General features: G+C 51.8%; 1 protein-coding gene across 6 annotated transcripts in view; it reads right to left on the reverse strand.

Annotated features, from left to right (window-relative positions):
* DAG1 (dystroglycan 1) overlaps positions 1–16,552 on the reverse strand; it is a 44,553-nt gene that overhangs the window by 13,389 nt on the left and 14,612 nt on the right. For 4 of the 6 annotated variants that reach the window (XM_036333554.1, XM_036333553.1, XM_036333552.1 and 1 more), the window contains one exon: positions 2,293–2,684. The exons of the other annotated variants lie outside the window; for them this stretch is intronic. In XM_036333554.1, coding sequence (XP_036189447.1) covers positions 2,293–2,571 — 279 coding nt within the window. In that variant the 5' untranslated portion in view covers positions 2,572–2,684. The remainder of the gene's footprint in view (positions 1–2,292; positions 2,685–16,552) is intronic. 6 annotated transcript variants of the gene reach the window in all.

The raw sequence follows: 16,552 nt of genomic DNA on the forward strand, positions 1-16,552 counted from the left end.
CCTCTGAATCGTGAGAGATCTGGCCCTTGAAGAAAAAGGGTGCTGACCTCTGCTCTAGAGATGCTCACAGTTTGAGAGGGACACCCACGAAGCTTGAGGCATGGAGAGGGGCACGGAATTTGTGGCCGTTTCTAATCTAGATGCCAGGGCTGGGGGCAGAGAGGGGCAAGCTGTGGGTAAGGACCGACGAGACTGTTCGTGCTCTGCCCAGTGGCGTACAAGGCAGTGTTGCTGTGCAGTTTCCAAGTCCAGGCCTGAGGAGACTGGCACCTCCCACGTCCTGTTTCTTGAACCACCTAATCAAGAAGCCCACCTACTGCGCCATGAGGAAATCCAAGCGGCCGTGGGCAGGCTTGCATGGGAAGGCACCTAGAACCCTGACCAGCGTCCCAGCGACGCTCCCTGCCACCAGGGAGTTTGCATTTTTATTGACTGAATTAGCGTAAATCATGCATGAGCCATCCTGGAAGCGCAGCCTCCAGCCCCAAGGAGCCACTCCAGCTGGTGCCATGGGAGCAGAGGGAAGATTCCCAGATGAGCTCTGAATCCCTCGATTCCTGGCCACAAACGTGGGAGCAAAACAAATGGGTTGTTTTAAACTACTAACCTTTGGTGGTTTGAACACACCAATAGGGAGTCAGAACACTATGTGTATGTACAAGTCTAAATGCAATACAGATATAAAACTACCTTAACCAAGTACAGATATTTTTTTAAATTGGCTAGCGTTTTTGAAATATTTTTATTGATTTCAGAGAGGAAGGGAAAGGGAGAGAGAGAGAGAAACATCAATGATGAGAGAGAATCATAGATCGGCTGCCTCCTGCACGCTCCCTACTGGGGATGGAGCCCACATCCTGTGCCCTGCCCTGACTGGGAATTGAACCGTGACCTCCTGGTTCATGGGTTGATGCTCAACCACTAAGCCATACCAGCCAGGCCTAAGTATAGATCTTAAAATATTTTCAGTTTATTTTCAAGCCACACCTCTAAGGAATGAATGCTGTAGATCAGGGATAGCTGTGAGCTAAATCTGGCCTCCGCTACCTGTTTTTGTACAGCCCAGGACTAAAAATAGGTTTGTTTTCTTGCATTTTCAAGTAATTTAAAAAAATCAATAAGCAAAACAATAGCATTCCTTGACATGTGAAAATCATATGAAATTCAAATGTCACCTTCTGTGTCCATAGTGAGTGCTATTGGAGCACAGCCACGCCCACTCACTTACAGACGTCTGTGGGTCCCTGCCCCACACTGGCAGAGCTGAAGAACTGTCAGAGAAATCAGAGGGCCCATGACGCCTAACATACCATCTGGCCCTTGAAGAACAGGGTGCTGACCTCTGCTCTAGATGCTCACAGTTTGAGAGGGACACCCACGCACCCACAGGGCCACCACGCCCACTCACTCACGATTCGGAGGAAATGACCAGTTCCCTCCACCCCCCCGACACAGCGTGGTGCTTCCGCACACAGAAGAGTCCTGTGCTGCCCGATCCCCACCCCGGGTCGGCCACGGTGCTCTTCCTGCCCTGACACGGTCTCGGATCCCCCGTTTTCCCAACTGCTTCCCAAGGAGATGGGGCCAGGCTGAAGTCTGGGTACTAATTTTGGTTCCTAAGTGACCAAATACATTAGTAAACATAGAACACTAAATTAGAGCGAAACTCCTCTATTATTCATACTTCATTTTTAAAAAATAGGTTCAAAGCATTTAAAAGTTCTGTAGTTCTTGGGTTTAACCCCATGGTAATGAAAGACCCTTTCCTATACACAGGCCTTTTTCCAACAAATCCCTATGTTGATGACCTAGAGATCTTCAAGAGCACACACAAAGGCTTCTTAGTGCTGACACCCTCAAAACGGAGTAAGGCCCGGCCGGGTGGCTCCGTGGCTGAGCGTCAACCTATGAACCAGGAGGTCACGGTTCCATTCCCAGTCAGGGCACAGGCCCGGGTTGTGGATTCAATCCCCAGTGTGGGGCGTGCAGGAGGCAGCGGTCCATGATTCTCTCATCATGGATGTTTCTCTCTCCCTCCCTCTTCCTCTCTGAAATCAATAAAAATGTATTTTTTAAAAACAGGAGTAAGAATAAAGGTTTAGGATGCTATTCTGAGATATATGGGGACCCTCTTATGAACCTCAGTGACTGTTCCCCTCTTAAGGGACAATAAGTAGGTTCTGGAAAAACTGAGCTCAGCATTGCTGGAGCAAAGAACTGAAACACTGAAACCTTGAACTATAATGGAAGGCGATTAATTCTTCCTCATTTACTCTTCAGATCCAGTCTCACCTTGACGACTTCTCCATCAGAAGCAATTACGTCTGTTGGAATGGTCACTCGAAATGAGCGCCCGACGACAGCCGTGCCATCAGGAATGCCAGCCACCGTGGGGACAGCCTCCGGAAGGTCTGAAAGCACCGAGTGCATGGATGCCTCCAGCTGGTTCTCCCAGGCTCTGGAGGCCTCCGAGGGTTCACTTGGCCAGTGGGACTGAGTCATGGCCACGCAGAGCAGGAAGAGAAAGGTCCGCCCCCCGACGGGGAGCAGCAGCAAAAGGCCCACAGACATCCTCCTCCAGGTGAGTCTGCTCGAGCCGGTCTCACGATGAGAGGAAGTCAGTGACGTGGCCCCGAGCTGGGTCCTCACCCCCTGCACGCTTGCGCCATTCCAGAGTGCTCAGCCTGGAAAAGAAGAAGAGCGTCTCAGCCTTCAGCGATCGCATGGTTTCAAGGCTGTACACAGGCAGTTACTACCCCGTAACTGTTGTACCAGAAACATCGATCCTGAGCTGGCTCAAGTCTCATCCTGCGCTGTCCAGTATGGGCCGCCAGGCGCAGGTGGCGACTGAGCACTGGAAATGTGGCTTGCCCTGTAAATGTTAAGTACACACTGAATTTTTAAAAGTTCACATAAAAAAGAAATGTAGAGCCCTGGCTGGTTTGGCTCAGTGGATAGAGCGTCGGCCTGCAGACTGAAGGGTCCCGGGTTCGATTCCAGTCAAGAGCACATGCCCAGGTTGCGAGCTTGATCCCCAGTGTGGGGCGTGCAGGGATTCCCTCTCATCATTGATGTTTCTATCTTTCTCTCCCTCTCCCTTCCTCTCTGAAATCAATAAAAATAATAATAAACAAATTTTAAAAAATGTAAAATATCTCATTAATACTTTTAAAATATTCATTCCATATTGAAACAATATTTTGGAGATAAATATATCAATATTTATAAACTAGAGGCCCGGTGCATGAATTCGTGCACCAGTGGGGTCCCTCGGCCTGGCCTGCACCCTCTCGCAATCCAGGACCCTCGGGGGATGTCAGAGAGCCGGTTTCGGCCCGATCCCCACAGGACCAATCCAGGCAGGAGGGAGCCCGATCCTGTGCGTTGAGTGTCTGTCCCCTGGGGGTCAGTGCGCATCATAGTGTCCGGTTGACTAGTTGTTCGTTCACTTAGGCTTTTATATATTTATTTATATATATATATATATATATATATATATATATATAGCAAATAATTTAAAAAAAACATATTACGTTAAATATATTATTAAAGCCCTGACCGGTTTGGCTCAATGGATAGAGCGTCGGCCTGCGGACTGAAGGGTCCCAGGTTCGATTCCAGTCAAGGGCATGTACCTTGGTTGTAGGCGCATCCCCAGTGGGGAGTGTGCAGGAGGCAGCTGATCGATGTTTCTAACTCTCTATCCCTCTTCCTTCCTCTCTGTAAAAAAATCAATAAAATATATTTTAAAAATATCTATATATCTATATATCTATATATATACATATAGATATATAGATATATAGATATATATAATTAAAGTTAAATCCACTTCTTGTGTTTATTCGTGTTTTGGACCTATGTGGCCCAGGTTCCATTTCTGTCGGGCAGTGCTGCTCTGGACCTAACTTCCACGGGACAGGAAACACAGGAGTCACGAAGACACAATCAGACAAACCCAGGATGTGGGACCTTCTACAGGACAACTGGCTTGGCTTGTCCAAATGCCGACCCCTACACACCAGGGGACTGGTCTCGATTTAGAGACTGCAGCCAGGTGCAGGGCACGCATCTTTTTTTTTTTTTTTTTTTTTAATATATTTTATTGATTTTTTACAGAGAGGAAGGGAGAGAGATAGAGAGTTAGAAACATCGATGAGAGAGAAACATCGATCAGCCGCCTTCTGCACATCTCCTACTGGGGATGTGCCCGCAACCAAGGTACATACCCTTGACCGGAATCGAACCTGGGACCCTTCAGTCCGCAGGCCGACACTCTAGCCACTGAGCCAAACCGGTTTCAGCAGGGCACGCATCTTGACTAGATCCTGGATTTACTTCAAAAACAAAAAAAACACACAAGTCTAGCTCGCAAGGTGTAACTGGGGAACATGCAATGTGGGTTGGAGAGAAGTACTGTTAATTCTCCTGGGGGAGGTGATGGTGGTGTGTGCCTCTAACAGATGATCCTCGACTTCAAAGTACTTAGGAATAAAATATCCAAAACCTCTGTAACTCACTTTGAAATGGCCCAAGGGGGAAAAAATGCTTGTGTGTATAGGGAGAAAACAATGTAGTAAATGGAACAATTGTTAAGTCTTTAAAAATAGTTTTGAAAAGACTAGAAAAGTCAAGTATTTGCACAGAGACGCAACAAGTGCTCAGTCCTCACACCCCAGCACTAACCACAGGACTCACTTACTAGACATGCACTTGCAGACTCAGCGCCAGTGAACAACACTTGCTTGGCCTCTCCTGCCCTCTTCCCACCACTCCCCCCCGCACCCTCCCCCCCTGCCAACATCATGACAGAACCCTGCATTCTGTCCCCTCTCCCCAGGCCGGCTTCAGGCAGCTCGTGACACCTGCTCTAAGGCTGGCAGCCACAGGTGCATGGTGGGACCTGCTGGGTGCACACAGGTGAACACAGCCATCAGGAACGAGTTCCCCTTCTAGAAAAGGAGTAAGCTCTGCTCTGAGCCAAGCTGCCAAGGGACCAGGTGACGTATTTTTTGACCTGGGTAATGCAAAGTAAAGAAAGTTGCTAAAGAAAACAAGGCCACTGAAATAGGCAGTTTACTCTAAAGTTAATGCAAATCCAAGCCAATTCCAGGATTTTTTTTGCTATTGATTTTGTTATTCTGGTTATTCTGTTTTTAAACTAAAATTCATGAAACAGAGCCAAAGCCCAAGAAAGTAAAACAATTTTGGAGGCTGCGCACCCTATCATACCAAAGGCTTATCCTAAAGCTACTGTATTTAAGGCAGTGGCTCACGGAGAATATCCAGCTGGCTGCGAGTGCCCCAAAACCAGCTGCTCCTCCCTCACTTTTCCATCACAAACATGATAAATCCCAGGGGGGATGAGATACACAAAAGTAAAAAGCAGAATTTAAAAAAATTTTAGCCGAAACCGATTTGGCTCAGTGGATAGAGCGTCGGCCTGCGGACTGAAAGGTCCCAGGTTCGATTCTGGTCAAGGGCATGTACCTGGGTTGCGGGCACAGCCCCGGTGGGGGATGTGCAGGAGGCGGCTGGTCGATGTTTCTCTCTCATCGATGTTTCTGACTCTCTGTCTCTCTCCCTTCCTCTCTGTAAAAAATCAATAAAATATATTTTAAAAAAATAATAAAAATAAATAAATAAATAAAAAATAAAAAATTTTAGGCCCAGCCAGTGTGGCCCAGTGGTTGAGCATCAATCTATGAACCAGAAGGTCACAGTGCGATTCCCGGTCAGGGCACATGTCCAGGTTGCAGGCTCGATCCCCAGTAGGGGGCATATGGGAGGCAGCTGATAGTGTTTCTCTCTCATCGATGTTTCTAACTCTCTATCCCTCTCCCTTCCTCTCTGTAAAAATATCAATAAAATATATTTTAAAAATAAATTAAAAAAAATAAGAAGTCAAGAAGGCAGGGCAGGAGGGGCCTAGGACTCAAGCAGCGATGGTGGGTTCCCTGGGCTTCCCTGTTGACTCATATGTCCCAGAACCAGAGCTGAAGAAGCTGGCAACCCAGAAATGCCAACGGATGAGACAAGAAAGGTCCCAACCAAAGTCTGCTCTCTGGCTAAAAGCAGGAGGGGCAGCCGAGCAAGACAGACAATGTGTGGACAATAGCAGCTCTCGTAGCCAGACACCACGGGGGGGCCACTGGGCTCCGCTCCCACCCACCAGCAAAGGCCCCGTGGGGAACCTAGACTTCCGCCCTCAGGAGGCTGCGACATGGCGCCCGAAGACCCCACTGAGGCCACTTCGGAAGCGGCCACACTTCGACCTCCATCCCCACCGGCCAGCAACAGCACGCTGCCCTCGCCCTCCTGCTACCCTAGCCCCGCAGGAAAAGTAGATTTCAGAGCAAAGAAAATCACCGAGATAGAGAGGGGCATCATATGATGACAAAAGGGCCAACCCACCAAGAAGACTAACCCCACACGTATACGCACCAAACACACAGCTATGAGCTATGTAAAGTAAAAGCCGATAGAACTGAAAGGAAAAGACAGAAAATCCACAATCCTAATTGGAAACTTCAATACCATCCTCTCAACAACTGACAGAACCGGAAAGAAAATCAGCAAGGAAACAAGAGAACTCAAGAGTACCACCGATCAGCATCCCTCGCTCTCCACCTGACAGCAGTGTTCGTGGAACACGGACCCAGACAGACCATAGCTAGAGCCACGAACAAACCTCGACCAATTTAAAGACGTGAGATAATACTGAATGTGTTCTCCAACCACAAGGAATCAAATCAGAAATCACCGGCTAAAGGAAAACAGGAAACTCTCCAAACACTTGAAAACCATACAACATACTTTTAAGTAATCCTGGGTCAGAGAGGAAGTTCAAGGGAAATGGAAAACTGCACTACACTGAATAAAGATAAAAACAGGTTTGTTTCAGAACAACTAAAGCAGTGCTTAGAGGTGAACTGATAGCACTGAGTCCAGCAGGGAAAAAAGGAAAGTCTCAAACCAGCAATCTCAGCTCCCACCTCCGGCACCCGAGAGAAAAGTAAACGCCTGGCAGGTGTGCCCCGCCGGCTGGAGCCTGGTCCTCCGTGCGGGTGGGGTCCGGTCAGGGCACATCCCTAGGCTGCGGCTAATACCTGGTTAGGGCGCACGTGGGAGGCAACAGATAGGTGTATGCTTCTCTCTCTCCTCTCCTCTCTCTCTCCCCCTCTCTCTCTCTCTCTCCCCCCCCTCCCTCCCTCAACCTCCCTCCCCCTCCCTCTCTCTAAGATCAATTTTTTTTAAATGTTTGTATTGATTTTAGAGAGAAAGGGAGGGATAGAGAGAAACACTGATGCTAGAGAGACACATTGTTTGGTTGCCTCCTACACACACCCTGGTCAGGGCAGGGATCAAACCTGCAATCAGGGTCTGTGCCCTTGGCCAGGACTTGAACCCACAACCCTTCAGTTCATGGGCCAACGCTTTACCATTGTGCCATACCAACCAGGGCTGGTTTAATTTTTCTAATATTCTTGAAGTGACAAAATTATAGAACTAGAGAATAAATTAGTAGTTGCCAGGGGTTAGAAAGGGAATCCGTCAAAAGGGAAGCCGGTGGGCTGTACCAGGGCACTGTGAGGCAGCCCGTGCCGATGCGAATGTTGTGTGTGTGGCTGTATCAGTGTCAATGCCATAGCTGTATAAGATGTTACCAGGGGGCAAACTGGGGAAGGGTACTCAGGATCTCCCTGTAGTATGTTTAACACCTGCATGTGAATCCACAATGATCTCAAACATTTTTTTCTAAATCTTAAAAAAAAGATACTGAATTAAAATCTTCCATCTCTGTCCAATAAAGGACACCACAGAGACAGTAAAAAGGACCAATCACAGCCTGGGAGAGCTGTGTCGATGCACAGAATGGCGAAGGGTTTTCTTCTCTTTCCTGCATTTCTTTTTATATCTCCCAGTTTAACTGCCTGTGCGTTTTATCCCTTTTATAGCTTATTTTATTGTATAATTTTTAGAATGCTCTAGGTCTTGTTTTAAGCTGTCTGAAATTGTAACTTTAGAGTTTTCTTTCTTGTTGCATAGTTTTCCTTTAACGGCCTTTTCGTTTCTCAGACTTTAAACTCTCATTTGTAAGTGGCTCAGCTCAACCAGCACCGGCAAGACTGGTTGGCAGGGTGGTGACTGTGGCTCGCGGATGTATCACAGGCAGGCACACCCTCAGGAATGAATGGGGAGGAGACAGGACTTTTTTTTTTTAAGCTTCTTCCCGTCTTTACTCTTTAGTTTACTTACTTACTTTTCTACTGATCAGATCCCACTGGTCTTTTACTTTTTCATTGATTTTCCATTTTAAAATTCAGTTCATTTGAAAACAGTAACAGTGTGAGACACACCCTGTCACCAAAACATAAGCTCAGCCTGCTATCTGCGGACACATGACGACACAGGGTGTCTGTTCATGACTCAGTGCTCTGCATTTAGCAGGCGGGCGATGTCCCAGGCACAGCTCCAACTGCTCTGCGGGTTTTCCATGCTTGGGGAGAAAAGATCTTTATGCAACTTGGCAAAAAGCAGCCTGTGTCTCTGATGGGCGCTCTATGAGCAGGGCTCACGTCTCCCGGGGCCAGGAGCTTGGCAGGCTGCACCCACAGCCCCTGTGAGGACGTCCCTCTGGAGGGTTGGACGTGCTCAGACTTGGTCACTCAGAGGACGAAGCCAGAGGGTAACACTCGACCACGGAACCCGCGGGCAGGACCTGGCGGAGAAGATGCTGGGGGACCAGAGGAAGACTGGCCACAGTCAGCCTGTCTCCCTGACACACCCCTCACTGGCACCCCTGGCTGGAGCGCTGGGCATACCCTCCAGGGCGCCTCTGCAGCACGAGGAAGTGCCCGGGCAGCCCGGCGGTCTCGGCGGCACTCACTGCGTCCGCTGAGAGGAGCTGCCAGGCTGTGTACCAAGAAGTGGGTGGTGGGATGAGCGATCACTTCTCTGTGCCCGTACCCAGGGCAGTGCCCGACTCCAGTGAAATCCAACGCTGTGACGGGGACCCTCCCGTCCTTGGGGAGGCGCCGGCGCTCTGAGCACGCACTGAGCGTGGCACACGGAGTGGAAATGGCTCTGCTGCCAGGAAGCAAGGCCGTCCCTTGTCCCTGACAGCCCACCCCGGTCAGGGGGAACTTTAAAGTGTCAGAGCCCCCAAGCCCGGACACATCCCGGCCCTGCGGGTCACTGCTGTCCTAGAGGACACTCAGCTGCCCCCTCCCTCTTCTCTCGGCAAAAACCTGCACACTTGCCCCAAGTGCCCTACATGTCCGCCCCCCCCCCACCCAGCCAGGCGTGCATCCAGCAGGAGCAGCACCCTCCAGGCAGCACCTCCACAGAGCACTGCCTGGGGAGAGGAAGGTGCTCCTGGGGGACTGCCCAGCGATGAAGAGCACTGTGCTCGGGGAGACGCCCGGGGAGCTCAGGCCTGCGGCTCACTGCAGGGAGTGCCCTCACCAGAGAGGAGCCAGAGCTAGTTGGGGGGCGCGGGGGGCAATCCCCTGCACCTGCCGTGGCCATGCCTCCTCTCTCCACCGCTGGGGACTCTCAGGGGACGGGCAGAAGTGAAAAACCCCATTTTCCGCAGTGGCTAAGAGGCGATGTCCTTTGTCCCCAAAACACAGAGACTGGGTCCTGGAGGGCGGGGAGCTGAAGTTCACTAGGCCGTCGGCAAGGGCACAGCTGCAGAACCAAAGCCTTCAGAGTGACGGCGCCCCGGGCATCCGAGCAGGCAGCCTGCAGGACAGCATCCTTGTCACCAACCTGAACCCCGCGCTGGGTGAGTGCGGCACGGGCCCCCCACGACGGGACTGTGTGCAGACGGCCTGGGGCCCCGGGAACTACAAGGGGCCTGGGGATCCCAGCCCGGAGAGCAGCAGCCCTGCGGGGGCCAGGCCGCCTCCCAGAGCGAACGGCGCCGTCAGGAAGCAGGCCACCAACTGGTGCTTTTCCACTCAACACGCTCGAGGAGCAAATGCATCCGGCACCGACTCAGTTCAGAGTAAACACTGTCCTCAGACGCGGAAGCCCACGGAGAAAGCCCTTACCCGCGCCCTGCTGGCTTCGCTTTCCAAGAAAGAAGACGTGAGATTCAACCCCTGGTTGGCTCGCCCCCCACTCCCAGGACCACCCTCTTCAATGGCTGTTACCTAAAGTAGCACTTCAACTGTCAAGCTGCTACCATTTGTCATGGTAACTCAAACATTTAAGGTAAATGGGACTTCCTTTTTAAAGCCAAACTAAAATAATAAAATTTCATGTCCCTGTTTTAAATGGTCTGGGGAAAGTCAAAAGCAAAAACTTAATTGAAACAACCACTTTAGGTTGCATCTAGCAAAAGGCTTCTGTGCAGATACCCGGGAGTTAAAGGTTAAATGTCAGTCTAACATGAATACAGAAATTCGGGGGGTTAAGCGGCTTAAAACCGCTCGATCTGCTGGCCAGCAGGAGGCACTGGACGCGACGGGAGCAGTGCTGGGAAGTCACTGTGTGTCTGGGCTCCACAAACTACAAGGACAGGCAGATGCCGCGCTCCTTGGCCTCGGAGGCGGAGGCGTTGAGCCCAGTCACTGGCGAAGGCTCAAGGTGTCACCCGTCACCTGCAGCTCAGGAGCTTCCCTGACATGAGGCAATTCCTCCGGTCTGGGCACGTCAGCAGAGCCCCCCAAGACACCACCCGGGAGCCGAGCCGCCACCGAGGAGTCCAGGTCACAGACCAGCACGAGATGCCAGGGCCACAGTGCGGGAGGAAAGCCGGCCCTGAGGAGGCGCTCACCACGGCCGCTCGAGCAGAAGCGCTGCGCGGAACCCTTTCCTTGCCTGGCGGCTCGGCCAGTTCTCACTCGTCACAGGCACCCAGCGCAGAGGTCCCGGAAGGGCAGTGGTTTCTGCTGATGGTGGTTTGGTTTTTTCAACAAAGGCAGGAAGGAAGCAAAGGTTTAATACCTGGGCACAAACTCACTCAGGGCAACGCGCTGGAGGGAGGGGAGAACACAAGGCTCAGAACGCAGGGCTGGGCGGCCTTCCCCACTGACGGGCTGGGCCCCGGGGGGTCTGCCACATCCTGTGTGCCGCTCACGGAGACAGCCCCTTCCGCACCCCACTGGCTCCACGCGCTGCTGTGAAACACGACTCACTGCCGAACGCACCATTACAACAGTCAAGATGGTAAAGTTTATGTTACGTGCTTTTTACCACAACTTCTCATTTTTACAGTTAAGATAGTAAATTTTATATTACATATGTTTTATCACAATTATAAATAAATGTTTTTTAAAAAACATTACTCAGCCCTGGCCGGTTTGGCTCAGTGGATGGAGCGCCGGCCTGCGGACTGAAGGGTCCCAGGTTCGATTCTGGTCAAGGGCGTGTGCCTTGGTTGCGGGCACATCCCCAGTGGGAGATGTGCAGGAGGCAGCTGATCGGTGTTTCTCTCTCATCGATGTTTCTGGCTCTCTGCCCCTCTCCCTTACTCTCTGTGAAAAATTAATAAAATATATTTAAAAAACAAAACAAAACATTACTCAGAGATGAAGGGAGGGAGGGAGGGAGGGAGGGAGGGAGGGAGGAAGGAAGGGAGGGAGGGAGGGAGGGAGGGAGGGAGGAAGACATTACTCAGAGTCACACCAATTAGAAAAAACACCTACGAGGCTTAGGCCCAGTCGTCTCATCGATGCCCAGGCAGGGCACTGAGGACAGAAAAGGGCAGACTGAGCCCAAGGCCAAGGCCCAGGCCTCACTGTCCACCTGGCTGCCGGAGCTGGGCCGGCAGGGGGCGTGAGGGTGAGGAAGGAGTACGTGCAAGAGGTGGGCGGCAGACTCAGCAGATCCAAGTGGGAATGAAGTGGCACATCTGCGCACCCATGTGGCACCCAAGAACCCAATTAAAGCAAATTACAGCTACCTCAAGGCGGCCCCAGTGCCTAACACTTCAGAGCACATCTACCCCCTCTACCGGTGCTAGGCGTGACGCCTGGCCTGCAATGCACACGCGATTTCATACGCGATTTCCATGCACGACTAAATCATACAACACACGAGTCATAAACTCAGTCATTCTGTGTTATAAACAGGCATTCGTTCTCCAAGTAGGTGCTCACAGGAAACTACAAGTTGCCTTCTGACTCCCCAAACTTCCTGGCTACCCAGCCACCTCCCCCTCTCAGTACCAGGTAGAACGGGCCTGCACTGTGAGGGCAGGGTGGTCAGTGTCTGTCCTGAGGGAAGGAGAGGGGGAGAAGGGAGGGGAGGGGTCTGGGTCCAACATCTCAGGCAGCACCTGCCCTGCTGCTCTCTCCCCCGTAGGTGCCTAGCGCCAAGCAAAGTGCAGGGAAAGAAAGATCCCCACTCGGTCCCAGAACTGTTCACCAAGCACAAAAGCAACACGCACCTGACGTCATACTGGGAGTGAAAGCTCAGCTTTCTGACATCTATCATTATGCCACACAACATTCGAAACAAGTGCTGCAGCCAAAACTAGTATGCTCACCTGACTTCAATGACTTACGTTTAGAAAAAGCGTGCTGGCTGCTGGCCTTCCTGACCTAACTGGCTCATCAGACTCCAGAACTGGGGAGAGGAAATGGCAGGGTGGCCCGGCCCCCCAGCTCCCTCCGCAGGTCCAGGTACTGCAGCCCGGGCCCAGCCAGCAGCCCCCATGCAGCCTCGGGGCCAAACGGGGGTCCGCGGGGACTGCGAGTTCCTGCGCCTTCACGGCAAAGCGCTGAGTGTTTTTTAGGCAAAAACTTCAGCCGTCAGTGTCTAAAGTCCTGACCAGATCGTGGCCACATTCCTGCCTGGAGCCACACCCTCCAGATTCAGCCACCAGGAGCATCTCAACCAGCCCAGGAACACAGAGCAGCAAGCCTGGTTCTCAAATACAAGACACAACTAGCGTCACTCCCTTTGCTCAGACTGTCCTGTGAGCAGAATTCCTTCCCTCCCACAGAGGACTGTCTAATTGGCCTTCTACGCACCTCAGCTGTGCCACCGCTACAAAACCCAAACCAGCACAAACCTCCCGGGCGGTTTTAGAGGTGAGCTTCCCAGGCTGGGGCAGCCCTGGCCGGGAGCTCAGCTGGTCAGAGCATCATCCTGACACGCCAAGGTTGCAGGTTCGCTCCCCGGTCAGGGCACATACAAGAATCAACCAACGAAGGCATAAATAAGTGGAACAAGAAATTGATGTTTCTCTCTCCAATAAATTTTTTTTAAAAAATCCAAAGTCTAGAGCAAAACAGCCAGAAGATGGCCTTGCTGACTTTGGAGCCAGGGCCACCCTACCAGGCGATAAAGCAGTGGGCAAGGCCAATGGGGAGCCGGCAGACAGGCCCACCGTGCCCGCCTCAGGCTTGTTCCCAGGGAACTGGCGAAGGCAAAGCTCCGGGCCAGATCCTGTCAACCCCGCATCCTGGCCCTCCCAGCAGGACGCCGGCTGCTCATCACAGCACAGATTCAGAGAATCGTGTCCAGTCCAGGCACCTCTACACCAAGGAAGACAGAGAAAGCCCATTACTCCCAAGTGCTTTCCTCCTGCTCACGCTCCCAGGGGTCCCCGCTGTCCACTAGTCCACCAGGGACTCTACTGCAGGGTTGACGCAACTGCAGACGACCTTGGAGGCCCCTGGCCTCACCTCCCACTGCCTCTACCTCCCGTTTCTGCGGGCTTGGATCGCTCCCTTAGCACAAAGGGGAAAGATGGTTTCCATTCAGGAGTAGTGACTTGGAAATTCAGCCCTGCGTTTTAGAATCCAAGGCTTAAATAGGAAAAGCCAAACGGGATAAGGAAAGGACAAACGCAAAAGATCTTTCCTCTTAATAAAAGGTACGGCTGTGATTTACATTTTCCCAACATTGGGGAGAAAGCAACTACCAAGTACTTTCCGGTGGCGGCAGCACCTCCTGGTGCCAGGGAGGCACCGTTTCCTTCACCAAACAGAGCTGGCGTCTGACTGCCAAGCCGGGCCCCTGGCGGCACAGACGGGCTCCCACCGCCCGGTGGGCAGATCCCACCAGCCCACAGCTGAGCCTTCAGATGCTTTATCTTCATTTCCCACGAATCTCCCACTGGCTGCTAACACATCGCACTGCCTTTCACAGCCTTTATGTAAACCGTCTGTGCTGGGAGGTAACTACTTACAGGACCTCATTTGTACATGAAAAATTTATCTTATGTTTTCTCATGGTAGAAAGTTGGCCAATGAATCTTAAAAGTCTGTGGGCTTTAGACCTAATCAAGAGTCAGGAACGTCCAGTTTGCACCTGTCTCACACGGAGACAGAGGACCCTGTGAGGAACCTGGGGGATGGCCACTGCCGGCCTCCCAGGCTTCCCGGTCAGTCAGAGGCAAGAACACGAAGGCGGACAAGTCCAGGCAGAGAGACGGCGTGAACAGCGCCGACGGAGCTGCGATTCTACCGTCTCAGACTAAGCTGCCGGCCGAGCTCGGCTGACAACACAGGACTTGGCCTGTCCTACATTGTCCCTCCACGCGTTTTCCCTCGATACGATCTCTGTGTGGGGAAGTGGGAGATGCAGAGACAAGACAATCAGCGCAGCAACCAACGGGGACTGGGACCCTTACCAAGTTGTTCATCCTCAGGCAACAGGACGGGCTGGGCTTGAAGCATTCCGACCTGGTTGAAAAAAATGGTCGCAAAAGCAGTCGTCCTGACTCACTCTCTGTGGGTCCCACCCACCAACTGGCCTCAGAACTGGAGGGAGCCGAGGGAGCCAGGGCTCCTGCAGGTGCTTCGCATCCCGAGGAGGCAGAGCCCAGGCCCCTGCCAGCTGGGGGCCATTGCAGAGAGAGTCAGCAGTGACCAGAGGGAAACGCAGGCTTCTGTGGGGCAAAATAATTAAAAACACAGCACTTACCTAGAGAGCTAGAAGTTTTTTGTTTGTTTTTTGATTTTATATACACATATATTTTTTTAATTGGCTTCATAGAGGAAGGGGGAGGGAGAGAGAGAAACATCAATGATGGAGAATCATGGATCAGCTGCCTCCTGCACGCCCCGCCCTGGGGATCAAGCCCACCACCTGGGCATGTGCCCTGACCAGGAATCGAACCGTGACCTCCGGGTTCATAGGCCGCCACTCAACCGCCGAGCCACGCCGGCCGGGCTGTCTTGGTTTTCTAATCAAACTTTCTTCATAAATTCACAATCTACAGACACTCAGTCGCTCAGACTCTCGTTGCACGGGGCTAAGCAGCAGGAAGTCACATGCACAATCCTGACACCAGAGTTTCCACTCCTCACACCACAGGGTTAGTGCAGCTGCGAACTTCAGCAGCAGCTTCTGGACTGTAGGCTCTGGAAACCATTCTAAGCTCATTCTAAGAAGGCGAACTGAAAGTGTGCAAACCTGTTTTTCAAAATACTTGCAATGCATCGGGAGGTCTCAGCTATCTTCTGCTTTTACAGACTCTACTGAGGATTAAATCTGACACTGACGACGAGCCCAAGGAGGGACATGGCCTCCCACAGGGCCCACACACCTGTCTGGCCCTGGGTGCTCCCCGAGGCGCATGTCCTGCTGGGCGACTGACTCCACAGCACCAGCTGCAGCGCCGGGGCCCCAGGCCTCGCAACGGTCACGCACGGCGCTTGCGATGGGCCTGACACAGCAGGCTTTAGAGAAACATGTCCACAACATCCCCAAGGAGATGGGGCGTGCTCTAGCTCCATCTACCCCTCCACCGGAGAGCAGGGTCCTGCGCAGCAGAACCTGAAGTGGGGCTGCCTTCTGGGTATAGGACAGGCAAGAGGTCGGCCACCATCAGAGGTCCCAGCACTCCAGAGAGCAGAGGACAGCAGGTGCAACAGAGCGATGCAGGGCTTTTAGGCCAACAGGATTATCTGTTTGTTTATTTTCGCCCTGGTTAGTGTGGCTCAGTTGGCTGAACGCTGTTCCATGCACCAGAAGGTTGCCAGTTTGATTCCGAGACAGGGCTCTTGCCCAGGTTGCTAGCGCAATCCCCAATAGGGGCGAGTGTGAGAGGCAGCCGATTGATGTTTCTCCCTCTCCCTTCCTCTCTCTCTAAAATCAATAAAAACATATTTTTAAAAAGTATCCATTTTTTAAAAATAGAAAAGAATACTTCATAAATCTAAGTTTGTTTTCAGAAACCTTGTTTTCTAGGTAAATATGGAATAAAATAATACCAGCCGCAACAATGATCAGCAGCAATGAACACAGAAAACTCGGGCAAATGGCGAAATAGATGGTCCTCGCTGTTGGTTCCGTTCTTTGGGGAAAGACACTGGGTAGGTCCACAGGAACACCTGCCTGCCTCTGCGGCGTCGGCTTCCCTTTCCGTAGGCGCCGAGCCCAGAAGCACGCTGGCTCGGTCGCTCCGACTCCACTCCATCTGTGTTCCGTCCTCTTCTCAGTTGAAAACGCCATGAAGATGAAAACGCTTGCTGTTATGTAGAGAATTAGTCTCAAGAAACGTGAGCTTCCCTTGATGTTCAATAAAAACTTTCCCCACAAGACTGGGTGTTCCGAGGGCTGGAACAGGCGCGAATTCACGGGGTCC

The sequence above is a fragment of the Myotis myotis genome, unplaced genomic scaffold (assembly GCF_014108235.1).
Source record: "Myotis myotis isolate mMyoMyo1 unplaced genomic scaffold, mMyoMyo1.p scaffold_m19_p_13, whole genome shotgun sequence".
Taxonomy (NCBI): domain Eukaryota; kingdom Metazoa; phylum Chordata; class Mammalia; order Chiroptera; family Vespertilionidae; genus Myotis; species Myotis myotis.